General features: G+C 46.7%; 3 protein-coding genes and 1 long non-coding RNA gene across 11 annotated transcripts in view; 3 read left to right on the top strand and 1 right to left on the bottom strand.

The window, feature by feature from the left end:
- The window catches only part of LOC147216095 (uncharacterized), a 156,401-nt gene extending 151,171 nt beyond the window's left edge, over positions 1-5,230 (top strand). For both annotated transcript variants that reach the window (XR_015109170.1, XR_015109171.1), the window contains exons 6-7: positions 1,989-2,097; positions 5,073-5,230. This is a non-coding gene — a long non-coding RNA (uncharacterized LOC147216095). The remainder of the gene's footprint in view (positions 1-1,988; positions 2,098-5,072) is intronic.
- Positions 3,387-7,220, bottom strand: cks1b (CDC28 protein kinase regulatory subunit 1B). The gene is made up of 4 exons (XM_086178334.1): positions 7,101-7,220; positions 6,801-6,868; positions 5,152-5,279; positions 3,387-4,479 (listed from the first exon to the last, which is right to left on the bottom strand). Exons 2-4 carry the CDS (start codon positions 6,857-6,859, stop codon positions 4,430-4,432), a joined length of 237 nt encoding a protein of 78 aa, XP_086034460.1. The 5' UTR covers positions 6,860-6,868; positions 7,101-7,220; the 3' UTR covers positions 3,387-4,429.
- A 149-nt stretch (positions 7,221-7,369) lies between these two features.
- On the top strand, positions 7,370-20,812 carry pbxip1a (pre-B-cell leukemia homeobox interacting protein 1a). Of its 7 annotated transcripts, none has more exons than XM_086178327.1 (10): positions 7,370-7,730; positions 11,555-11,672; positions 13,746-13,830; positions 13,949-14,052; positions 14,804-15,290; positions 15,880-16,092; positions 17,052-17,095; positions 17,245-17,340; positions 17,455-17,635; positions 17,750-20,812. In XM_086178327.1, exons 2-10 carry the CDS (start codon positions 11,601-11,603, stop codon positions 18,673-18,675), a joined length of 2,208 nt encoding a protein of 735 aa, XP_086034453.1. In that variant the 5' UTR covers positions 7,370-7,730; positions 11,555-11,600; the 3' UTR covers positions 18,676-20,812. The 7 variants fall into 7 exon arrangements, with proteins under 7 accessions (XP_086034453.1, XP_086034456.1, XP_086034452.1 ...); XM_086178330.1 differs by having other exon boundaries at positions 7,371-7,730; positions 13,949-14,016; XM_086178326.1 differs by lacking the exon at positions 7,370-7,730 and adding an exon at positions 7,780-8,699.
- A 1,073-nt stretch (positions 20,813-21,885) lies between these two features.
- s100a11 (S100 calcium binding protein A11) lies at positions 21,886-25,287 on the top strand. Its single transcript, XM_086178333.1, has 3 exons — positions 21,886-22,017; positions 22,158-22,295; positions 25,040-25,287. The coding sequence occupies exons 2-3, from the start codon at positions 22,167-22,169 to the stop codon at positions 25,172-25,174; spliced, it is 264 nt and encodes an 87-aa protein (XP_086034459.1). The 5' UTR covers positions 21,886-22,017; positions 22,158-22,166; the 3' UTR covers positions 25,175-25,287.
- Positions 25,288-26,758: the final 1,471 nt, after the last annotated feature.

Raw genomic sequence — 26,758 nt, forward strand, 5'->3', positions numbered from 1 at the left:
GGAATCTGATTCCACCTTGGAAACGACCTTTTATCTGCGGAGGTTCATGTTTTCACGCCGTTTGATTCCAGAAATGCCTCCGAATTACAAATTCATAGCGGAATGCATTATTCAGGGATTAATTCTGCCCGGCGGTCTGTTGTCTGAGAGTATTAACCTCAGACGGACGCGCCCTCCTTTGTTTTGTATACTTTGCCCGATCAATTATTTTGCGACGCAAAATTAATTGTCGGACCGAGAGCTTTCCGGACGTCTCACAAAGTGCGAGGCCCCTGTGTCCGTTCCGCTGCTCCAAACAGGAAGTGGATCGTCAGGCCCGCTTCCAACTTCCTGTCCGCCCCCACTGTGTCGGATCAACTATCTATCCATAAATACATTCATATCTACATATATATATACATGTATTCATATGTGCATGCATAACCTGCTATTATGTATATAAGTCTTGCTATATCTAGCTAGTTAGCTAGCTAGCTAGCTAGATATATACATGCATGTATGTATCATGTTATATATATATACATTTTCTTTTTATATATTTTTTATATATTATACATAAATTTCCCATACAAATATGCATGTGTAGAATTAAGTGTTATATATGTATGTATATACATATATATACCTTCCTTTTCATAAATATATGTATATATTCTATTTTATTTTTTAACAGTACGTTCATTTACGTTGAAGCATTTAAATTCACTTTAATGACTGAACATTTACTGGCCAAATTTTTTATTGGGGGGCGGGGAGGGGGGGGAGCAATCTTTATTCTGTTTGTCATTTTCATCGGGATAAATTGGAAATCAAAAATCAATTTGATGAAAAATCAATTTTAAAAAGAGGAAATAACCAAACAGGATGTAGCCTGGGAGGAACAGAGATGAGGAACAAAACTGATCATGATGTTTTTAGTTATAGATAAACATAAATAATGCCGGTTAATTAAATGTAATTGAGGCCAGCGGCGGCTCGAGACACTTTTTACGCAAAAATAAACAAAAAAGAGCCGATATTCGTCCTTTGCCTCCGAACTGACGTGACAGCAAAGCCCTCTGTGGGATTTGGGGTGTGTGTGTGCATGCGTGTGTGTGTGTGTGTGTGTGTCTGCATGACGGGGATGTCGGGGGGGGCATTTTGCATAAAACCCCACAACATTGTGTTTGTCATTTACACCGTTTTTTGACATTTTCCCTCCAACGGTGACTGAAACTGTGATTAACGATGCCGAGCCTCGTTTGCAGCCGTCCATATTTCAACCCCACCCAAAATTCTAACCTGGGGGGGTAAAACATCTCCTGAATGCCATGGGAGGGGGGACGGGGGGGGGGTTGTTGAAAATAGTAGAAATTCAGGATAGTCACATTATAAATGAACGTGATAAGAAAACAGCTCCCAGTAAAGGTCACCTGCTTTATAAATTGGCTGGTTTCCCTTTTTTTTCCCGCTCTCCCTTGCGATTCTGTAAATATAGTTACACATTCAGGTTATCTTTGCCTTTAAGATTCCAACAGGAACCAATTTTCAGCACCACTCACTGATCCCCTGGCAGATGTTCTGCCTCTTTTTTTTTTTTTAAATACCTCAAGGCTCCAAACATCTCACTCCGGCCCCACACACACACACACACACACACACACACACCTCGCCGGCGCTCAGCGGGGAGCTCAGATTGCTGACCGGCTGGATGATTACCTCCGCATTACTTCCCACCCATCCTCCCAAGCAAAAAGAATAGTCAGGGATGTTTGTGTTTCACTTCTCCCCTCCATTTGCTGGAGCTGTCTGAAGAGGTGCAGTCGCCTCCCGTGGCGCCGGGACTGTTGTCACGGCGACGTCAGAAGCCTCGTCCATCCGTCGTGGGACAGCTCCCGTTCGCTGTCTGTCACCCGAGGCGAATTTAACAAACACACAATGGAAGCGGATTCGGTGTTATTAGTGTCAACACTGCAGAAAGTAGTACAAATATATGGGTTTATCTCCAGCAGGGTTCAGTGCAGTGAAGATCTCCAGTCTCCTGAAGAAACCTGGGTCACAGTGCCCTCTAGAGGCCGAGCGCTGGACCAGCACCAGCGACGCTGCAGAACTTTGAGGGTAAGGACCTTGGATGTTTTGCATCTGGAGTTTGGAAAGATGTTAATTTTAATCTTTCATTGTTTGGGGCCCCCGGGAGGATTCGGCCCCGGGCAAGGAGACGCGCTCAGAGCCGAGATGTTTTTCGTCTCGTTCCGAAAGAACATCATCCCCCTCCGTTGGCTCGGACGGGGAGAATAGTCCGATTATCCGATCAATCCGTGAAGTTTGCGACGGAAAACACGGCAGATGTAGAGAAATCTGAATTTCATGAAACTATTTCATACCTTTGTCACACGGACGTTAACCTTTGGATGTTTATTTGCTCTCGAACGGCAAAATTTTAGATCTAATCGGTTTGGAGATGCTGGCAGGGACACAGTGAAACAAGGACATTTGTCTTTTTTTCCTTTTTTCCCCCTCAAGGCTGTTAAACCGGTGCTTCGACACACAAGTGTTTGCTTTTTTTTTCCTCGTAAATTCTTAAATCCTATTTTAAATAAATTTAAAAGAAGAAAACAGGTTTAGGGACCGCCGCCACACCCTTATCCAAACGATTGAGACATAATGAACACAAAAAAATGCATAGACGCGGCAAATCCCCCTCCCCGACCGTCACACACACATCCCATAGGTGTGTTTCCTGGGCGTCAGGTGAATTTATTCACGGTTGCCGGGTAATTACTTTGTCTTTGCATGGAGACGTCGCACGGTGCCACCCTGACAGCTAATGGAAATTTGTTTTCCTGGTAAACAGGCTGGATTGTGTGTGTGTGTGTGTGTGCGTGGGGGGGGTCAAAGGGCCCTGAGCGATCAGTCGACGTGTAAAACCACATTTCCGGGGAAAGAGATTGGCCGGGCGGAGAAATGTAGCTCGGCCATAATTTGACAATTCAGACGGAGCCGGTGAGTCGAACAGGGGAAGTATTAAAAAAAATTCAAGGTGTATTTTATTTAAACCAACAGTCGGTATGATGACCTCAAAACTGCAGCATGGGTGTGTGTGTGTGTGTGTGTTGGAGGGCAAAACTGATTAAATGTAGATTGGAAGTTTTGCAACATGATTCCAAAAGTCTTAATTTGCACAAAACAGTTGCACATCCAGGGGGAAAATGAAGAAAAAAAAAAAAAAATCCAGCACTAATTGAATTTGTGTGAACCGACCTGAGGGGGTTTGACATTTTCCAGTTTTGCGACTTTAAACTTTCAGACCAATTCGAGTATTGAAATAATTTAAAAAAAAAAAAAAAAAAAAGGGCATCGCTCGATAAACCGGCCTCAGTTTACGGTGCCAAAAAGTGTGAATAGAATGAGGTCAGTGTGGAAACACGTCTAATCCGTGTCAGGGGGTTTCTAAACTGGGTAATCCAGATTATTCTGCAGCGAGAGCGGGGAGCAGGTGGAGGAGAGGAACGAAGGTTGGCTGCAGCAGCGGGAGAATGAGAGGAACCAACGTGGAAGGTTAGAGGCTTATGGATGGAGGGAACGAGGACAAGGAGTTAGCTGGTGTGAGATGCCCGAAAGTAGAGGACATCAAGTTCTCCGCGACACAAGAGGCCACGCCGGTCGGGATTAAAAAGTTAAGCATTTATTTCAGAAATGGCGACACTTTCATAAATACTGAGCAGCTCGCGGACGCGGTCGGGCCGGTTCTAGAGGATCTCGGGTGTCAAACCAGACGCCTTGTTTCTGGACAACTTTCTTTACAGCAGCTTCTTCATGCACATGACAAAAAAAAAAAAAAAAAAGTTAAACGCCAATCGACCCCCATTAAATCCAGCAGCTTCCTGTCACTTAGAGCTGCGTCTCCATGTTTCACAGACAAACACTTCCTCTGCCTGGCTTGTTTTTTTTTTTTTTTTGGGTGATTTTTTTTTTTTTTTCTCCCCTCTCTGACCTGAGCTGTTAAAAACAGTTGTTTGATAGATTCTCCTTCCCCCCCCACCCGCCGTATCCTACAATTGTTCTAGAGGGCTGGAGAATGTGCAGGCAGGTTCAGCAAGTCGGACAGTGAAGGGTTAGTCAAAGGACAAAAAAAAAAAAAAAAAAAAAAAAAAAGACATGAAGAGGATTTTGAATGTTTCTGACAAAACTTTTTTTTTTTTTCTCTTTTTTTTCCCCCACGAGTCAGGGTGACGACTCTTCCCGTCTTGTTCAAACTCCACCAGTGTTTAAAGTCCTTCTCCGGGTCCGACACAATCAGCCCCAATCCAGAGATGGGGGGGAGGGGGGGAGCAAAGAAAAAATGAAGGTGCGAGATCTGTTTCGGAGGGAGGGAAGGAGGGAAGGGGGGGGTTTCGATCTGTGGCAGATGAGCAGGACTGATGTTCCCAGGACCCGGAGGATCGCTGCCTTACGACTTCGGGTTCGGCAGTGGGCGCCGGAAGAGCAGGATGTGGGGTTCTGGCGGAAGGAAGAGGAGAATTGGAGTCAGTGTTTTGGTCGGACGAGGATCTGACAAGTTTAGAATCCACGCGAGCGTTCGTCTAGATGGGATCACCGGGACGGACGTCGCCATTCCTGACAGGCTAATCGCACCCAGACCTTTTACTGTGGAAAAGCGTCGGGCTGCAGCTACGCCAGGAAATGGGATTCCTTTGTGAGCTAACTTGTTCTTTAGAAAACCGAGTGATGAGAATGGAGAAAATGCCACTATTTCAGGTTCAGGAGCCCGGCAGCAGAGACACACCGTGGCGCTCATTAAGAGGCGTCAATAGTGTTTTTATTCTATCCTGGCATTTTGCTCCGAGCTTTCATTTAGTCTCAGTCCAACTTTACCGAGTAAACAAAAGGCGTTTTTTTTTTGTGTCGATCTTTGATCGAATCAGCTGGGAATGAGCAGAAACACAGCTCATCCACAGCCGGCGTCTCTCGCTTCTTCCATTACCGGCCCCGAAATAAATAAAAATATCAATGTTATTGACACCGAGCAGCGGCGGTGCCGAATCAAAAACGCGCCTCTCTGTGAAAGTGGACAAATGCTGTGTTCATTACAGATGGGCGCCAACGAGGACACCCGGCAACATTCGTGCTTTCAAGCCGCCGATCGACAAAGCGGACGGACGTGAACCCTACCTGGCTGGTGGATCATGTAATGGACCCATCCTTGACTCTGCTGCACACCCAGGTTCCTCCACTCCGTCTCTGACATCAGGTGGGTTTTGGGCACACGCTTTGCAATGTCTTTTGGCAGCATAACATGTCTGGGAGAAAAAGTCAGTACGGATCACTGGTTAAAGGGAGAGTCACGTTAAAAATTCCAAAGACAACATTTGACTTCATGATGCCATCGACATCTTAGGAGAGAAAAAAAAACAAACAACAAAAAAAAAACCTTGCCACATAGTTGTTGCAGTATAACTCATCCCTACAAGGCGGTCATTTTTAGAAAGAACGCAGTAAATTTTTCACTACTGTCAGATTCAATGTTCAAACAGTCCCTTCCTATTTGAGGCAGTCATCCAAGACCTCACTGAAAAGTAAACATCCCAGGTTCCCAAAACATGCACAGGTTATCAATAAGGTAACATGCATAGAAATACAGATTTTCTTTTTAAGTAACCCATTAAAACAGAAGTTTCAAGCAGAACAGTCGGCGAAATAGATTTCTGACAGGCAGTACACCAGGGGCCATCCATCTTATATAATCCGCTTTTGAGAAACAAGCCCGTGTTAACCACTGACAGCCACAATTATTACAAAAAGCCAAGGAGAACTGCCCCCCGGCAACACGGCAAATTTCTAAATTCAGCCAAAGCAGAGGCTCAAGTGTCAGGACAACAGAATTGACGGATGCTGTGCTGACGTGACAAACGGATGGACGCTTGGGTTGAGCTTTTTGAGGAGAAAGAAATAAAAGAAGATCTGCTTTGGCCAGACTGTCATGAGCATTAATGATGTAAAAAAATAAAAATAAAAAAAAAGAAGTTATTTTTCATTTTGAAACTCTACTTCACATCTCAATGATTAAGCTTTCCTGGCGGACTGAGTTTTTATTGTGTGGGAGGTGAAATGGCTGCAGCTGTTCGGGCAGATTACTTGTACTTAAAAGATAAGAATCATTTCCTTCCCTAAGATTATAAAACCAGAGGCCCATTTATTAAAAAAAACAATTACATAACAAATTTGAGCGCATAGTATTTCTAACTGCGAACCTCAAAATGTGGCAAAAGATGAAATAATAATGTGATGCCTTCAGGGTGTTTTTGGACCATTTTATGGAAAATCGTGTCATCTTTTATGTAAGCCACGTCCACATTTGAGGCAAAATCCTTTAGAAAATTATTTGTAATTCAGACCTTTAGCTCTTTTTTTAAATAGCCCGAGGCCTTCTGGTGGTCAGTGACTACCTTTGTTAAATGTTGGCTATCAGACACCGCTACTGAATTGTTATGAGGCGTCAACCTGGCCGGAAGTGGGACGACACTTGATTGATTCCAGGTGAAACGTATCGGCACCGGAACCAATCAGCGGCGGGCCGAGGGAAACGCCTGCTGACAGATCGATCGAGTTCGCTAAAAGGGTCTGGTGTTTTCTTTATACCAGTTTATATAACAGATACGGGTGTGAGTTTAATACTTCATGGTTTTGCTGGTTACTTTTGATAGATATCGGACCCTTGGGAGGAGGAATAGAGTGTTCTCGATCGATGTAAACCTGTAAGCTAACCGAGAGAACGTTACTGTCAGTGTCACATGTAAATTTGATAAACAAGAAGTACCCACCTGTACTCGTATTTGTCATCGTCGTACTTATCGGAGTAGTAAATCTGTTTGTGGGACATGATGGAAACCTAGAAAATATAGGTTTATGACGTCAACGTTAAAAAGTCAAATACAAGCCCAGTTGGCTGAAGGTAAATATGCGACCAAGTCCTGCTTGCTAGCGCTTAGCAATTTCGGCTAAGCTAATGTAGCTCGACGTGTCCGATAAACAAGCTAGTTTAAAGTACTTTCCGTCGCGTAAAACGTCTGAAATAAATACGCGATTGACGGTTTCCACGGTGTAGGACGCGGATGAGTTACCTGATGAGATTGCCACGCTACCCTGAACCGGAAAAATACCAATTACTTAAGTTTTTCCGACGCAACAGTAGCGAGATGGTGGATGCCTCTTTGTTTCCCTCTCGAATGAGACCTAGCCCGCTTTTCATCGTTCAAAAACACCTCGCCTCTTCCCATTGGTCGGTCGGCTCGGAGTGCGATTTGCCAATTGGTCGAGTTTTTTTTCCCGTCGCACAAGATTGACGTAACACAACGGCGCTTCTTGATTGGTCAGGAGTTCGCGTAGCCGTGGGGTGCCAAGTGAAGTTTCTTTTAAAAACAATACTGTAGTTTTGTTGACAGACGACACATGAAAGAAAGTTTCGGTCAATTGTCAGCGTTGTGGAATTTAGACAGGTCCTCTTAAGAGTTCAGACGGATTGAGATTTTCGGACAGTCTTTCGGGGCGGGTTTATGAGTAATACGGTGTACAGATACTAGTCAGGGCTGACACGCTAACCTAGCCGTGGTGACATGCCTTCCTTATTTTTCAGATGCAGATTGCTGGAAATCTGCGATTTCGTTTTAAGTCCAACAGCAAACCGAAAGCAGGGATTAGAGATGGACCGCTTTGATTCGCAGACATGGAATCGGCCAGGAGTGATAAAAAGCGTAAGACATCAAATGCATTCATTCTTCCATCTCTGTCCGGTTTTCATTACATTTTATTTTTGCGAGTTGAACAAAAATAATGAGCATGGTGAAAAACAGGGCATACAATTCTAGATTTGCCAAAAAAAAAAAAAGTCAAGCTGTGATGTCGGAGTAGAAGACAGAGCAGCCCTTTCTAATGAGGGCAAAGGCTTTTGCGGGGAGCACAAAGATAAACTTTATTGATCCCCATAGGGGACATTCCTTTGTCACAGCAGCATAACAATTATAATGTCAAAAAAGGGAAAATAAATATGAATATAAATAGAAAGGCAGAAGTACAAAAAAATAGCAAGACATCCACGAATAAATAGACAGCAGAAAACTACATCAAGGAGCAGTGAGGGTGAAAAATACACAACCAGAACTAAACAACAGTATAAATAGAGCGACAAAAATGAATAGCAATGAATAAAATAAATAAACAAAAATAGGCAGGATGTGTGTGGGCTGGGACAAACAAGGACAGGAGAGAAAGCAGAGTTAGGGCATGATGTGAATGAGGTAGGGTAGTGAAGTTATGGAATTGTGGAAGCAGCACAGGTGCACTCAGGCCGGTCAGAGTTGTGGGCTGTCCAGACTTCTGTTGTAGTCCAATGGCCATGGGCACAAAGGAGCGCCTGAAGTGTTGGGTAATACAGATTTTAAAAAAAAAAATACAACCTCACAACAGAAAATGCATAAAAGCTGTGATGTAACAAAAGCCAGTCTGTGAAAGGGGAAGCTGTGATGTCACACAGTGGCCTCCTGTGATGACGCTGACGCATGGAACTGCACTCGTCGCAGTAAAAGGCCGATACAACCCGTGACGAGTCCCAAATGACATCTGCCAGCGGTGCACAAACGCTTGGATGAAAGGGTCACCCAGGAGGCGCCGTCACTCACAGGAACGTCTCGCAGGAGTCCAAGCAGCAAGCCTCACGAGTACAAGTAAGGGGAAGTAGTATGAGGAGTTGGCTAATGTAATGTCTTTGTGGGATTACGGTTAATCTTCCTGTTGAGGGAACAGCCTGGTCCTCTAAACATGACTGGTGAAAATGAGCAGGTCTGTAGAATTCCTCTGACACCATCGTCAGCCTCATATTTTGTTCCCCTTTTGAAATGTAATACCCACGTATAGTGCAGGGGATTGCGGCGCTCTGACATCCTCTACATTATTCACAGAACAATTTTTATATGCAATGCAGTAATTCTTCACACATCTTCTCCAGTGAGCTGCTTCCACCCAGTTCTCCTCTGCAATTCTTTCAATGCTGTCAAAGTTGTGTTTTGAGTCCTCTTTTTTTCCTTTAACCTCAATTCACCCTCAGTCCTCATGGTTTCGAAAGCTGATTATCAATTCCAGTTGTCTTTAGAAAAACAACTGCGAATGCATTCCAATAGCACACCTCCAAGTGTTCCTTCCACTCTATATTCTCCTCGCCTGTGTCACCGCAGTCTTTCATTTAAATATACCCTGAGTATTGTGAAAACTGCATGCTCAGCTTGCTTATTATCATTTAATGTCTTTGCGTGTTGTCCCGCAGCCTCCTGATTCTGGACTTCATGCAAATTGACAAATGACAAAATGTGCCGGAGCCCACGCGGACGCGGTGGCACATCAATGGCTTGTTTGAATGATTGTTGAATCGGCATTCTGATAGACAGAATGCCATTCTGATAGACAGTATGTCGACTGCACTTCACGCACACTTAAGACAATCGGGCGTTCAGTTTGGGACCACTCCTCACACCGTGAGGGTCCTGTGATCTAAATCAGTGAAGATCATTCTCACTGTGTACTTGTAGGAATCACCCAAACAGGCCTCCCTATTTCACAGTGCCTTCCCTTTGTGATGCCACGGTCGATGTCACTCGTCCACCCTGCCACGGACGGACAATGACATAATGACATGCACAGCGCAAACCCCGCCACCACCTCGAATGGCATCCCTTTGGTAACATCACAGCGTCATCCTTCACAGTGCAGGGGGTCCTTCCACCCAAACTGTGCTCCAAATTCAGCAATTCGGTTATTTGTGTCATAAAATGATCTATTACTCCCCTAATTTCTAACCCATTTTTATATCCTAAATTAAGAACGGCACCTGTAATTTGACTAATAGCCACTTCCTTAAGTCCACATATTAGAGGGAGGGGGCTTTTAAATGTACTCAGTGGAGACTAATTATAGCCTGCCAACAAAAAAAAAAAACTATAGTTGCCAAATATTTTAAGTTAAAATAACATGGCTTGTACCTAGTTACAACAATTTGGTCGTCAAGTCAAGGTCTCTGACACTAATGGGTCATAGCTTATTGTAGCACTTGAAATCCATCTGTTGTGTAAAAACACACATTTCAAGTGAGTTGTCGGCAACAAACGTTGATTTCCCATTGGGAAATCCTGTAAAAATAGCGTCCTTGCAGCGTTTCATTGCTCTTGATCAACACAATTAAAGACAACTGCTTTATGTATGTATTGTTTATTTCACCGTCTGCCGTGCAGCAGCTGGAGTAGAGGGGCTGTCCGCTCGGGTAAGTCCCCGATCAAATTTAGATTTGCAGACGTGTCAGTGTGCGGCTGTTCCCCGTCACCTCTCCCGCGCGTATATATATCCGCAGCGACGTGCGTTTCCCCACCGCCGCCGCCGCCGCCGCCTTTCACCGGGTTGCAAACCCAAACCCAACGGGGAGGATCCCGGAGTCCGTCACCTGTCACTCTCACCTGCTGGCGTCAGTCACGCAGGGACGTACGTCACTTTCCCGGACGCGACGCTGTGACCTGATTGGTCCGGCCCAGCGCGGGGGGCGGGCGCTACGAAGCCAACGCGGCCTTCCCATTGGACCGCGGCGTCTCGTCGGCGACGTGACGCAGCTCGGAATTCCCAAAAGTTCCCAAGTTCACGGGAAGACAGGAAGCGTCGTTTCACGCCGAAAAGGGTGGAAAAAGGTAAACAAATAAAGCCGGGGAGGAAGAAGAGGAGCGAAACAAGGGGAAGGCGGTTGTGAAGGTGAGAGAGGTAAACGCACCGGCTTTTGTTTGTGTTTTGCGGCGGAGGGCGGCGAACGGTTGCCGGGAGTACCGGCTAGCTAACGGGACACGAGTGGGAACACGGAAGAGCCGCGGCCGAGCCCCCATCCTTTGTTTACCATCACCGGAGCACCGTGGCGGCGACGCACACAACGACTTCCGGGCTGTTTAATATTTTTACGATTGTCGCTCGGAGATTTACCCGTGATACCGGAGCAGGTGCGGTTTTTGTACGGATACGTGCGGCGGCGTACCCTCCGTCCGGGAGAAAACGACCCCCCCGCCCCCGTCGCAGGTCGCCCCGTTCCCCTGGCGTGATTTGACCATGTTTGGTCACCAAACCGCCCCACAGTTTGTGGACGCCCGGGGTGGGGAAAAAAAGGGTCGCCCCCGAAATAGCGGTCCGGCGGCTGGGATGCGCTTCTCTTCGCCCGGTGAGCCTTGGATGCCGCCGCGTCGTTACGTAACTCCGGTCGACAACAATCGTGGCTTTTGTAGATAACGCGCATGCGCATTCCCCACAACTGTAACAGCAGGCTTATGGCGTTTGTCAGTATCGCGCATGCGCAGTCCTCACAACTGTAACAGCAGGCTTATTTATATCGGCTAATCTGCGCGCAATCCATGCGTGTGCGTGCGTGAAATAGGCTGTTAAAAGAATTTTGCATTGTTTTGCAACTTAGTTAATCTCACAGTGCAACGAAAGCCCGGGGCTGATCAGCTCTATTGTGCCGCAGTGAGGCTGATAGAAGCGCCTCTGCTGTCGTCCGCAGGGAACGCTAGCGTGAAGCCGAAGCCGAGCGGAGCCTGAGGGGGGCGATGTCTGACAACTGCAACAGCGCAGGCAGCAGCGGCTCCTCCACCAACAGCTGGACCCTCCTCTCCCCGGAGGTAAGGAGGGGAAACGGGTCAGGGGACTCCGTGTAGCCCCGATGTCGCAAGAGGAGCGCTCATTTTGCTGCATCTCGAGAATGTGGCATGTTCACACTCGCAGCCCTGAGCCTCACAAGAACCGCCAAAAGCCACTTACTTCTCACTCCCAGTTTTCAGTGACGAGCTCCAAACTCTTGACGGTGTGCGTTGGAAACAGTTTGCACTCTCTCACACAGACCGGTGGTGTGTGATATCCTATGTTTTGGTGCCTGCGAGCCATGAACGTCTTGTTCCCCAATATGTAATTACATGCAACTTTATACATCAGCTCTGAGTTCTGTGCATTTGCCACAGTGAGCTCTCTAGAGATATCACCAGTTGCCACTATTTTAAGTACACATGGATAAGTAATGTGGTGAGTGTTATCGAAATTCTATATCCTGTATGAGTCTTAAAAGTTAGTACCGTACACAGCGTGATCGGGGGAAAGCAATTTCAACGGCGAAGCCAGATCGGTAGCAATATATAGATAATTGGCATACTGTAACAGCCAGATGTTTAACAGTTTTAACAGGATGTACAAAATGAAAGGACAAGTGTAAATTAAAATGATTGTGGTCACGCCGTGTGGTATATTAAGGTGGAGAAAGTGCAGATTGACTCACATCACACTGTCATCCACCATACAGGAAACCTGAATGTGGTAATGAACCCAATAACAGTAGTTGTGGCTTTGGGTGCACAAGCTTGAACAAAAGCAGTGGTTTTGACTGCCTTTTAAAAGCTGATGGGAGGTGGCCTGGTCCACCTGTTTCTGGTCCAGACAGGACAGCGAACCCAACAGGGTATAGATATATAGATAATCGGCATACTGCAAGTGTAAATTAAAATGGTTGCAGTCACCCCGTGTGGTATATTAAGGTGGAGGAAGTGCAGACTTCCTTGACTAACATCACACTGTCATCCACCATACAGGAAACCTGAATGGGGTAATGAACCCAATCACAGTAGTTGTGGCTTTGAGTGCACAAGCTTGAACAAAAGAAATGGTTTTGACTGCCTTCTAAAAGCTGATGGGAGGTGGCCTGGTCCACCTGTTTCTGGTCCAGACAGGACAGCGAACCCAACAGGTTATAGATATATAGATAATCGGCATACTGCAAGTGTAAATTAAAATGGTTGTGGCCACCCCGTGTGGAAAATTAAGGGGGAGGAAGTGCAGACTTCCTTGACTAGCATCACACTGTCATCCACCATACAGGAAACCTGAATGGGGTAATGAACCCAATCACAGTAGTTGTGGCTTTGAGTGCACAAGCTTGAACAAAAGAAATGGTTTTGACTGCCTTCTAAACGCTGATGGGAGGTGGCCTGGTCCACCTGTTTCTGGTCCAGACAGGACAGCGAACCCAACAGGGTATAGATATATAGATAATCGGCATACTGCAAGTGTAAATTAAAATGGTTGTGGCCACCCCGTGTGGTATATTAAGGGGGAGGAAGTGCAGACTTCCTTGACTAACATCACACTGTCATCCACCATACAGGAAACTTGAATGTGGTAATGAACCCAATCACAGTAGTTGAGGCTTTGAGTGCACAAGCTTGAACAAAAGAAATGGTTTTGACTGCCTTCTAAAAGCTGATGGGAGGTGGCCTGGTCCACCTGTTTCTGGTCCAGACAGGACAGCGAACCCAACAGGGGATCGGCGCGGTTATGATAAGTTCTACTGAAATCTCCACGAATGTGTGATATGGCACCATCTACAGTGTCAGTGATAGTGAGAAATAGAGAAACTGTGTGATAGTGAGAAACTGAGAAATAGAGAGTCATAATGGAAGCCACAACAGGAAATACAAGGCCCTGAAATTCATTCAAAACCAGGGCTGTGGCTTGAAACTGAAGAATTTCTGAAAGTTTTTCAATACCTGTATGCGGTCAGTCATCATTTCTCAGCTCAGGCCATGAACATGTGCGCCGTGTGCCAACACTGGGCACGGCGTAAATGTCAAGGTCACATCATTTGAAGGTGTTAACGTGACTTCCCTGTTGGGCCCTCGTCCCCTTGGATCCTCTTTCCTCTTGCACAGGAAGCCGCTGTGGAGAATGTCGGGCCGGTGGACGACGGCACCGAGAGCCTCGGCGACGTCCCCAGCCTGTCCGAGGACGTGGCAGGTACTGCGGCTCGGACTCTGTGGTTAAAGCTGCGGCGTCACAGCCGAGGTCGCTGCTTTCAAAAGCGCTTCTCAGATTATTTTGGGGAAATTGCAGACCGTGTGCATGTTCATTACAGGAGCCGGCGTGGAGTTCAAACCAAGCGACATGTCAGTGGAGACTGTCTTCTCAGAGGAGGGGCACCAGGTCGGTGCACAGTCGCCACCGCAGCAAGTCCAAGAGGTCGTAGCAGATTTCTTTTGAAATGTCATACCAATAAACATCCAATCAGAAAGTCCTTATGAAGAGAGAAGGGGTTCTCCGTCGTCTTCCAACAATCCAAAAATAGCGGATTCACTGAAGACCCTAACTTGTCTAGGTTTGAAGGAGAGCGTAAACATTTGGATGTCCATCGTGATTGACGGCTGGGATTGGCTCCAGCCCCCAAAATGTCCAAAGGAGACTGTCATAGAAAAAAGTATATATCGTGGTAGTGCTATATGCAGTATATGTAAACCCACATCAGATAAAATTCATTTGAAAATTGCATATTGGGTTTTTATGGATATGTCTCATTTAGAAAGATATTCTATCATTTTTTAAGTTACTGCTACACATGGATAATTGTCTAGTAAATTAAAAAGCTTCCTTTTTATTTATCATTTTTAGCTTCTGAACAATTGTTATCCCCAGCAAATGTAGCTTGAGATGCATCTGAAATCAGAGCTCAAGATTGGTGAGACCCTTGTTTGTGACTGACATTTTACATGCAGAGGTTCTCAGATTTCAAGGTCTTGGTAAATTCTCGTGGCAATCTTCTTGTCGTGGTCTTATCAAGAGCAGTTGCTGCAACAAGACTTTCACATTTAACGATAGTCACCATGGAAATATGACTTCCTGATATTGTACTGTTTCTTTCCGTGCGACCCAGTTCTTACTTGGACCAGATGTGCAATCTTGTAAAAAAAATGAACATTAATTCTGCCGTTTTTAGGTGTGCCAGGAGACCTCTCCAGAGTCCAGCGAGGGTCCGTTCCCTAGTAGCCCGAGCCCCCTTGAGTCTCCGGAGCTTGATCTGGAGAGTCAGCCTCCCATCATCCACGACATTGTGACCAGCTCCCCCGCCGACAACGAGCCTCTGGGCGCCACGCCGTTCGTCACAAACATTGATTACGACGCTTGTGAACTCCCTCCCGTCGAGCGCGAGGAGTCCAGTCCCGAGCCGCCCGGCGCCGACGGCCCCGTCGCCATAGAGTCGGAGTTTGACACCAACCCCGCCGAGGACTCTCTCGACGTCCCGGCTGAACCCGAGGGGGGCGAGGAGACCCCCTCTGCCACAGGCCCACCTTCCAGCGCCGACGCCAGTCTGGAGAGTGACACTCGAGAGTCACCCAGCCCCGTCCCAGAGAGCCCGGAGCCGGAGGCGGTCGGCGCCACTGATGCCACAGAGGGGGCTGAGCTTTTCCGGCTCGCCGCCACAGGTGAGCCCACAGCCGGCCGGATGATAAATCTGACTAGGGTTTGGGTTTTCTCCTACTGTCTGTGGCTGCCTCTGAAGCAGGAAGGCAGAGTTGAAGAGGTTGAAGAGAGGAAGCTGTTGGTGCGATGAAAGCGGCAGTGAGAGGAAGCGAAAACGGGCCACGGTGCTGCAGAGCTGGTGAACATGTATGAGTCATGCCGGCAGCTGGAGAGTGATTTACCTTAATGACAGTCTAGCGCCCGCGCTCCAAAAATGAGAAAGCACAACGCGTGAAATTGCTCATAATTTAGTTGGAAAATGCATCTATTTGCGTGAGCAGTGCAGATTCTTCTCCGGACATTTTCAAGTAGTTCTTTCAAGTAGTGTAACCACACGTCGTGCGTGTCGATAGCTGCAGGCGGCGGATCACCAGACAATTATGATTCTTGAAATAACTCTTTCGCAATTCTGAGGGTTTCTGAGGGTGGTGAAAGATGTCAAAAGAGTAACACGGGGGAGCGAAGGCACCCCCGTCAGCTGTCAGGAGAGATTTTAGTGTTTGGGTATCCTCGTCGGTTTTTAGGAACCTTTAACCCAAATTCCCCCTGCAGAGCCTGTGGACGACGGCCTCAGGAGGAGACACCTGCCCGACTCCACCGAGGCGCCGGGACCAAAAATATCGGACGAGGAAGAAGAGGTGGACGAGGAGGAAGAGTTGGCACAGTTCAGGCTGGCTGAGAAGGAGAAGAAGCAGTGTTTCTCCTTGAACAAGTGCATTGTGGGGGCCGTGGTCCTTCTCTTCCTCGGCTCCCTCTTCCTGTCAGGTGAGCTGCTCACAAGCTCGGCGGGCTGCTTTTTAGAGCCGTCACCAGATCGAGTCATAATCAACTACGATTATAAAAGCCCACCCCTCCTTTTCCCAAATAAGAGAGTTTATTAAAGAAAGAAGTTCCCCAGCACGTCTCCCAAAGCGTTGGCGGACGTCCTCCAGACTAAAGACTCCTGTGTCTCAGACACTCGGCCTCTATTACTACACGACGAGTTTCCGCTGTCACAACCGTGACGTTTGATCCCCCCCGACCCCCCGAGCCTGATCCACAGATGTATGAAGTTTAGCGTGAGGTTAAACAGGAGACATAGAGGTGGACTTGATAGAGACGCTCACTGAAACCTAGAACCTTCTCCCAGGATATGTCGTCCAGCTCAGCATCAGACCAGGCGTCCAGAAGAGCCCCGCGCCCGCCCCTTCCCCCGACCGGAGGTCAAATGACTTCATGCTTTATTTATCATCCGTTTCTGAGTTTGAATTTTGCGGTATTTATGTATTCTTCTCAGAGTACCATATCGCTTTGCACAGTATTTGTACAAACTGACAAAAAGATCAAAAAATGAACGGGAGGCACTTTACGTGGACATCCACCTGAGGCTGTTTGTTCTCGAGGCTTCATCTCTGCCCTGAATGATAAAAAGCTCACACAGTAAACACAGAAGGACGGAGGTGAGCGCGTCTGCGCTAAACGGCTAACGCTCACATATAAGCTAGTTAAATTGTCCCGACGGGGCCGAAAGGCGAAGGAGGCACGCCCTGGGTTCGGACTCCACGTCCGTGAAACCCCCCGCAGGAGCGAAAGGGGGGCTCTGAGAGCCCCTCGGAGCAAACATTTCTGTCAAGTTCAGTCGTGAGGCAAATGCACGTCAGGACAGAGCTGTAGAGGCGGCGGTAGAAAAAAAGAATAACAAAGACGACTTGTGTGAAAGATGTGGTGTTTTCTGGTTTCGACAGGCGACTTTGACGTGAATGAGCTGAGCGACGGAGAACAAGGCGAGGTCTGTTCCCGGCCGGCCGTTACCTGACTCTGCTATCTCTGTCACACGTCCTGCAGCCTCTGTGCTCCCTCTCGCTATCATTTGGACAAACCCGCAGAGCTGTGAATATTGTCTAAACTCGTATGTGTTTCGTCGGATTTGCACTCCAGGACGGGAATGGCGGCGCGGCGCAGGATATGAGAGAGATGCTGGATAAACTGATGCAGGAAAACCAACAAATCACCCAGCTGGAGGATCAACTGCAGGTCAGTTGAAGGTCACCGCGTTTCCTCAGCTTTGAGACGAGCGCAAACGGCCGTGGTCTTTTATTTTCTTCATCGGCTGGTTTGTAAAAGCGGTCACTTTGTGTCACTTCTAAGTCACAGAAAGAGGAACTGGACGCCGCGCTGAAGGCGGTGGCGCAAAGCGGTGATGAGAAAAGCAGAGCCGACCTGGAAAAGGAGAACGCCGACTTGAGGATGGAACTGCTTTCTCTGCCCGACCTGAAGAGGGAGCTGGAGAGTCTGCGGGCCAGGATGACGGAGCTCAGCCCGTCGGCAGGTACGATGGCGGAAACGGGAAGTGGACTCGCGCTGTGCCGGCGAGGAGCATCGGTGTCGACCCTTTTCCGGCTTTGAGCGTTCTTAGGTTTCTCATGCGATTGCACGTTCACAGAGGATCAGGACCTGCAACCACGCGGCCCGACCCACCAGAAACCGGCAGCGCCCGAGAGGGAAGGGAAGGAAGAACCCCACAGGCGGAAGGTCCCGCCGGAGGAGATCAGGAAGATGAAAAACGACCGAACCGACAGGAAGCGGGTGAGGGACAACCTGGAGGAGATCCAGAAGAAGATCTCGGAGCGGGTGAAGAGGTGGGGGGAGGGTCGGCCACGGGAGGCCTCGTGGAAGGAGGGAAGGAGCAAGAACGATAGGAAGAAGGAGGAAAAGGAGCGCAGGAGCGAGAAAGACCAGAGGCAGAGCAAGGAGGGGGGACGGGAGGACGGGAGGGAGAAGGAGTGGAGGCCGCCGAAGCACGACTCTCACAAGGAGTCGTGGAGGAAACATCAGGACGAGTGGGAGAGGAAGAAAGGCGAGCGGCGTCAGGACAGGGAGGAGAGGAGGAAGGAGAAGCCGTGGCACGGCTCGTCCGCCAAGAACCCCCGCCAGCATCAGCATCACTCGTCCCGCAAGCCTCCGCAAGCCCACGATAACTTCTGGAGGGACCAGGAGCAGAAGCTCAGGCGGAACGTGGGCGTCCGGGTGGGCTGCGTCTCCGTGGACGACTGCGCCGCCAAGGAGGGGCTCTACCCCGTGGAACTGCCGGAGTTCGAGGAGCTGCTGGAGGGCTACCTGAGCAAGCTGGAGGGGTCTCCCCCCGCCAGCAAGGACGCCATCCGCAGGCTCACCGGCGACTTCTTCCAGGACGGCGTCTTCATCCACGACAGGGTGCCGTTCGCCGACTTCGCCGAGGACGTGGCGGACGTTCTGGAGGACATGGCGGACGTCTTGGAGGAGGGCGGGGGGAAGCGCGTCGACTCCCTGGAGGAGGAGATGGAGGAGTTTGAGCGGGAGGCCCTGTGGAAGTTCGCCGCCACATTCTGACGAGACACGGCGAGAAGATGGGGGAGGCATTGGAACACAGGACCCAAGATGCAGCATGAGAGGACGGCTTGATGGGACCTTTCTCACAAAGCCCACACCCTTTTAGCGCCAAAAATCACAGGGTGGAGGGGGCAACTTTCTGTACAGTGTGGTTGTGTCTCATTAACATGTCCCTCAGTGTGTGGTTAGAAACTAAACTAGTTCTTAGAAGTCCTTACCTACCTCTGCCCCCCTCGTGCAAACCCTCCCACCGCCCCCCTCTGCTGTCGTGTTTTCTCGGTACGCATTGCATGTTGCTGTTCATTGTGTGAACTCAAAAACAGGGTTCGGAAGAGGCGGCAACTGCAAAAATCCTGACACATCAAGTGTTATCGGACAACCTGCTGTCGCTTCTCATGGAATTTGCCGTGCGTGTGTGTGTGTGTGTATGTGTGTGTGTGTGTGCTTGTGTGTGTTTGAAGACTGATCTGACACCCCCACCCCCACTCACACACACAGGTGTCGTTTTGCCTCCGACCAGGTGTTTAACATTCAGATCCTCCAAGATAACCCCCCTCCCCGACCCGTCCTTTCAGATCCGGTCGGACCAGTTCTCTGAATCTTGTCTCTTCACAGCTGTTTTTCTGTTTGATTTTTAACGGTTTGCTTTCTGCATGTGAAAAATACAATTAAAAGCAAAAGAAGTTCCAAATTCCCGGCGGAGGGCAGACAGGAAACTCAAAGGCAAAGCTAAGGAATCGAGTGCAAGCCATAACCGAACGGGTGGCTGCTAAATTGCGTCAGCACATTTCCTAAAGAGTCGCATCATTGGAGCTGATTTCTCATGTTTCCCCTCTTAAGTCGTGTGTGTGCGTGTGAGTGTGTGTGCATGTGTTTGCGTGTGTGTGCGTGATGCAGCCACAGGGACCTTTAACACATGATCTACATTTACTGGGCATCCCAGAGATAAACAGCATAAAGTTGAGCCAGCTGCAGTATTGTGTGTGTGGGTGTGTGTGTGTTTGTTTGTTTTTTCCATTTCGCATTCATAAGATCCTGCTTTATGGGAAGACCGAAGATTGTAAGCCGATTGTAGTGTTTCTGAGACGAGGAAGCAGCTGCTTTTCTACCAGTGGGAAGTTTATGGCTTTGGCTGGTTTACATGCAGAACCTGTAGAATAATCACTGGCCATGTGATTTCATTTTTTTTAATTCTATTTGAATTTTAAATGCGCTGTCTGAGTCGAGGGTTTGTCCCATTGGGGCAGAAGGAGGCTTCAGGGGTCCCCTGACCTTCTGACTCCAAACTCCATGAATGTGAAGATGGTGATATCCTTTAGATTTTTGATTTACATTCATAAAGCTTGCCAGTAACTGCATATGTGCCTTTGAAGCTAACATGCGCACACACACATATGTATATATCGTCACCCTCTTAAAATAATCATTTTTAAAATAAGTCCTTTTTTTCTGTTTTTCAGGAACTCTCGACACTCTCGACATAGGCAATTTCTACTAAAGTGGTAGAATGGCACAATCTCTTAAACTGAGGATGTAGGCAATTCTGCCAGTGGCGGTCAGCATCATAAGGAGATGATTTAGGCAAAAAAAAAAAAAAACTTTTGAAAAAAAATGACTTGATTATTTTAAGAGGGTGAGGATATATACATATGTGTGTGTCGGTGTGTGCGTGTGCGTGAATAGCTGTTTATTTTATATGTTCCTGCAAGATGGAGAGATTACACCCAGTTGCAATTGTACTGCTATAGGTATGGCAGATTATAGATTTTCAACTTAAAATTATTATTATTATTATTATGTTATCATTAAAAAATCAACCCCTCTGTATTTTCATAAGCATTATTTCTTCAGACCAAAGGATTGGAAGAAACCTTAATCTTAAGCAAGAATTGTACCTTGAATGATGATAATAATAATAATATATTTTCAATGAATAGATAATACTGAAGCGGTAATTTAATGTTCGGTGATTCTGACTTTTTTTTTGGCTTTTTAGGTAACTGGCTTAGAAGTGTACGTTATCGATCCTTTGACAAACGTATTGATCTGCATCACTTCCGGTTTGTCGTTCTCTGTTAGAAAATCAGTGTTTCTGTCAATAAAACTTTTGGTTGTTTTTTTTTTTCTTTACCGCCAATGAATTTGTCTTCTCTGATGTATTTACCACGAGCGCTTTCGATTTTTTTTGTTCAATAAGATTGATCGGGAAAAACAGCCCGTCTGTCGTTAGTGTGTCTTCTGTCGTCGGTTGCGACGCCCGAGTTTCTCCTCAGTGACTTCCGGTATGAGCGGCATCCGAACCGGAAGTCAGCGAAGGTACCTGACCGGACGGGGAGCGCGTCATTCCTAGGATGCCGACGGGGACGCGCATTCGTGCGATAGCACCGCAAAAAAAAAAAAAAAACAGCCAAAAATGCGGAAGATAAAAACGGTATCAGCCTTTTACGTTTTATGCAAGACAAAATATCGTGACTTTTTGAAGTTGAAATTGCGTCCGATTTAATCCATACTATTATTTTCGAATTCGAGCCACAAAAACAGTCAAAACAAATCCGATTCAATTTCACGCAGATTTTAACAATAACGTAAGAGGGGCATCCTTTCACAAGATTCAAATTCATTGATAATATATAATATATATCTATATATTGTATATTATCAATAAATTTGATATAAACATATACACATGTTTTATAAAAAAATATCCCTATTTCTTTTATCTCTATCTTTTTATCGCTATACATTTTTTTATATATATATTTTTGTATCAATTTTATCATGATGTATGATAAAATGTTTTTGTTTTTTTTCCTTCCATGGGATACGGGTACGAATCTCGAGCTGTGACGTCACATATCTTTCCATTGCATCCAATCAAGTTACAATTACAAATTTGAAAATGACTGTCTTGCTTTGTCTTCATCTCAGTTTAAATCCTTCGATTTGAGTTAAAATTATTTCAATTTTCATCCTGGGCTACTTTTGAATAATTCCCTAGTTGGCCGGGCTTTGAGATTTTCATTGTTAATTTGAAGCACGTTGAAGCAGGAAGGAGCAGAGACGACCCGACACACACGCATACAAACACACACACAGGCCGCTTTATTGGAGTCATGTTTTTGTATAAACCATTTACCGCTGAGATTTGCAGGATTGGCCCGGCCTGCAGACAAGAACAGGAGACGTTTGCGCCATCAGCGTGAATTTGCCCCGTCCGGGGGCATTTCTCCCAAGACGGGGGGGCTTTTTTTTCCGCTGACCCTGCACCGGTACCCGGCCAGGTAGGGTATAAATGTCAGGAGGCGACGTGGTGCAACCAGAGGGATCATCTCATCTCATCAGGTAAGATGCACTTTGTCCTCCCTGTGTGTGTGTGTGTGTGTGTGTGTGTGTGTGTGTGTGTGTGTGTGTGTGTGTGTGTGTGTGTGTGTGTGTGTGTGTGTGTGTGTGTGTGTCCTGACCTCGTGTGTTTCCTGCCTCAGTGTGACATCATGGAGGACGCCATCAACACCCTGGTCGCGCAGTTCAAGACCTTCGCCGGGAGGGACGGTTCCTCCAGCACCCTGAGCAGGGAGGAGTTCACCACCCTGGTGACGGCTCAGCTGCCCAACTATGTCAAGGTGCGAGAGTTGACGATTCAAAATTTTAAAATGTACACTTTAGTGACGGTGAGACGTTTACGTGCAGTCAGGGGAGGCAGGAGAGGCAGTGACTCACTTGCTGAAAAATGTCAAATGAAAAAAAAAAAAGTTCAATGGTACACTGCTCCAAAAAAATTAAGGGAACCCTAAAATAACACATCGTAGATCTGAATGAATGAAATATTCTTATTCTTTGTGCTGACAACAAAATCACAGAAAAATGATCAATGGAAATAAAATGTATGAAACCATGAAGGTCTGGATTGGAGTCACATTCCAAATGAAAGTGGAAAAACACACAACAGGCTGATCCATTGTTGATGTAATGTCCTTAAAACAAGTCAAAATTAATTTGTTGCTTCCAAAGTGGACAGTTTGATTTCACAAAAGGGTAATTGGCTTGGAGCTACATCGTGTTGTTTAAGTGTTCCTTTGAATTTTTTTGAGCAGTATATTGATCAGTGATTTACACTATAAAGGTATTTTTCATTTAACATCACCGATTTTTTTTTTAATTCAAAATGGCTGGATTTTCACATTTTCTGTTCAAATACTGAGGAGAGACGTGCGGTGAGGCCGCAGACTGTTGAGCCTCAACGTAGGTTGACTGCTGGCACGCTCTGCACTAAAACCGTATTACTGGCAGTATTAAGATAGTTTAAATGTTTTGCTATATGAACTACATTTCAGATGTACACTGTTTTTTGTCAATACCTGTATGCACGTTATTAGTTTCTTGTGCCAAGCGATCATAAAACGGCTGCAAAGAGCCACTAAGTGAGGCACGCAGTTCTCCTGCCTCACGGTAGGGGGCGCTCATGATTCCAAGGAAGTCCTCTTACGACTCCTCGGCTACAAATACAAAAAACACATGTTTGTAAATGTGATTGTGCTGAAGTCAGTGCCTCGGCAGCCATGAACCTCAGTGCATGCTACCAGTTCACATCCACTTGTGCTTTTCCAAAGTGCTTTCTGCGCACTGTTCCCTCTAATTTTTCATATGTCCGGGCATACAGACAACCAGACCACTGTAAGCAACATTAGATGTGCGCGCTGTGGCCACACACTAGTATCACACCTGGGATCATCACTTCCATTTAGTCCATATTTTTCCATCAGAAAAAAACGACTTTAGCTTCACTGCGTGTTTTGCAGAGCAAACCTTTCTCACTCGAAAAAGAAAAAAATCTCACCCAGTTTCACCACTTGTCCTTCTATTTGCCATTACAAACTTAAAAGAACCGCAATTCTTTTTTCCTTTGGTTTGGTGAGTTGACATCACATTCACTGCCTGCTCGTTTCGCCATGATAAGGGGTTAGCATATCAGCATTAGCGTCTCTTAAGAATAAGAATAAGAACAACTTTATTTATTCCGAGGGAAATCGTTGTAACAATAATAGATAATAGTTGGACATTGTATAAACAGTATAAAAAAGGGGGGGGAGAATAAGAAATACAAATAAACTATACAAATAAATACAAATAATAATATAAGAATAAGAACAACTTTATTTATCCCGAAGGAAATCGTTGTGCCAGAGTTTCAAGTAAAACATAACAATAATAAATAATAGTAGGAAATTGTATAAACAGTATAAAAAAGGGGGAGAATAAGAAATGCAAATAAAACTATACAAATAAATACAAAAAATAATACAAATAAAACTTTAAAGTGTCTAAGTAACAAGTAACTTAACTCCGCCACACTGTTATTATTGTCATATACTTTGTATGAGCAATGCGGTGATTGGCTGCGGAGCGTAATTGCATCGTATCGTATGATTGGCTGGACACCTGTCACTCAAGGAGTTACACAGCAAAATGAGACAGACAAAAATGTCACATATCGAATTCATTTGCAGAGCGCTCACTGCGCTGGATCTGAGCAGCAGGCGTTAGAAAACGCTTTGCGAGCATGCTACATTTTCTCTAAATCCCCCTTCTGCACGTCGAACCTGCAGCCGCGGCTCGTGCACGCCCTCCAACGCAAGCGGATGCCTTTTCACGGCGTCTCGTGCACTTCCAGGGAGAAAAGGCGTTTAGCTACTAAATTTTCCTGACCTGAATATCCTCACACACACACACACACACACACACACACACACACAGTAGTTTGGTAGATTCCTGCATCACTCACGTGTGTTGCAACAGCTGCTCCAGTTTTGTGATGCAATTTTAAGCCAAGTTGGATTCTACGAATTCATTCATTCATCTTCCATCCTCCTTATCTTGCACTCAGATGTACTTCGGAGATATCCTGATGTTTTGTTTTTGTTTTAAAGCCGACAAGAGGAAGAGCTAAAATAAAAAAGAAAACGCTTTTCTGTTGCCTCTTAAAACAGCAAGATTTATTCACATCATCAAAAGTTTGATGCTTTCGAGGGAAACCAGGAAGTTTATATAAAATAGATCCGATCCTTCCCTCTGGAACCATCGCCGATGCACATTCATTCATTCATTCATTCATTCATTCATGTTAGCATGTAGCGGTTAGCTTGTAGCTAACCAGTGAGCTACTTGTAGCTAAGTGCTACATGCTAATAGCTGACGTGCTACAATCGAAGCTTTAATATCCATTTACTCTGAAACTGCTTTTTGCGAGTTTGTTTACAAAGGAGCTTTTTCCTGCGTCCTGTTAGCATCAACAACCAACAGGTGGCAGCTCGTGATTCACACGCTTGTGTGTGTGTGTGTGTGTGTGTGTGTGTGTGTGTGTGTCCAGGCCGCCGGCGACCCCGCTGCTATCGAGGCGCTGATGGCCTCCCTGGACGAAAACAATGACGGCGAGCTGACGTTCTCCGAGTTCTGGCAGCTGATTGGAAGCCTTGCAGGCAAGAAGGCCGGCCTGGGCCCGTAGCCACCAACTCCTACCGGCCGGCCCAGCAGTGCGTGTGTGTGTGTGTGTGTGTGTGTGTGTGTGTGTGTGTGTGTTCAGCTTCAAAATAAAGGTGTCCTGGTGTGGAGCCTTCAGCCGCCAACATCTCCTGCCTCCTGTTCTTCTTCCACCTCCACAGCCGCCTCTGATCTGCCCAATGGCACAAATCACGCTGGAAGTATTCTGGGATGTTCGGCCCGATCTCTGTCGCCTAGGCAACGTCACGCCTGAAGCCAGAGGGCCTCCGGCTTTATTTATCTGTCTTTACGTTGCGCAACGGGTTGAGACTTTCGACTAGACGCACGATTACACACACATATGTGTATGTTCATGAGTCAAAGTGAAAATGAGTCAAAATATGTGCGAGTGTGTGTGCGTGTGCGTGTGTGCGTGCGTGCGTCTGTGTGTGTGTGTGTGTGTGTGTGTGTGTGTGTGTGTGTGTGTGTGTGTGTGTGTGTGTGTGTGTGTGTGTGTGTGATGCAGCCACAAAGCGCTTGAACACGTGATCTACATTCATATTGTCCAATGAATGTGTGTACGTGTGTGTGTGTGTGTGTGTGTGTGTGTGTGTGTGTGTGTGTGTGTGTGTGTGTGTGATGCAGCCACAAAGCGCTTGAACACGTGATCTACATTCGTATTGTCCAATGAATGTGTGTACGTGTGTGTGTGTGTGTGTGTGTGTGTGTGTGTGTGTGTGTGTGTGTGTGTGTGTGTGTGTGTGTGTGTGTGTGTGTGTGTGCAGAGTCCCCTCCTCTCCTTCCCTCCCTTCCTTTCCTCCCCTCCTCCCCCTTTCCTCCCTGCCTCCTTTCCTCCTTTCTTTTTTCCTCTCCTTCATCTCCTTTCCTCTTCTCCTTCCCTTCTGTATTCCCCTCTTTCCCCTCTTTTCCACCATTCCTTCCCTCCCATCCTTCCTTCATTCCTCTCCTTCCCTCCTATATTCCCCTCCCCTCCTTCCCCTTCGTTCCTCCATTCCTCTCCTTTCCTCCCCTCCTTCCCAACCTCCTTTTCTCCTCTTCTCCCTCCCTTTCTTTCCTCTCCTACCCTCCTTTCCTCATCTCCTTTTTTCCTCCTCTTCTCTCCTTTCCTTCTCCACTCCCCTTCAATCCCCCCTTCCCTCCTGTACTCCCTTCCTCCATTCGTCTTCCCTCTTATATTGCCCTTCCCTCCTTCCTCCTTTCCTCTCCTTTCTCCTCTCTTTCCCTTCTGCATTCCTCTCCCTCCGTCCCATTCTATCCTTTCCTTCCCTCCGATATCCCCCTCTTCTCCTTCCCCCCTTCTCTCACCTCCTTCCTCATCATCTTCCCTCCTTTCCTCATATATTCCCCCTCCTTTCTCCTCACCTTCCTTCCTATATCCCCCTCTTTTCCTTCCCTCCTTTCCTCAAATCCTTCCCTCCTATACTCCCTTCTTCCATTCGTCTGCTTCCCTCCTCTCCCCTTCTCTCCTTCTGTCCTATATTCCTTTCCCCTTCTTTCCTCTCCTTCCTTCCTATATCCCCCTCTTTTCCTTCCCTCCTTTCCTCTAATCCTTCCCCACTTCCCCCCTATACTCCCTTCTTCCATTTGT

This window comes from Fistularia commersonii, chromosome 30 (assembly GCF_037954325.1).
Source record: "Fistularia commersonii isolate RoL2024-O1a breed Wild chromosome 30, RoL_Fcom_v1.0, whole genome shotgun sequence".
Lineage (NCBI taxonomy): Eukaryota > Metazoa > Chordata > Actinopteri > Syngnathiformes > Fistulariidae > Fistularia > Fistularia commersonii.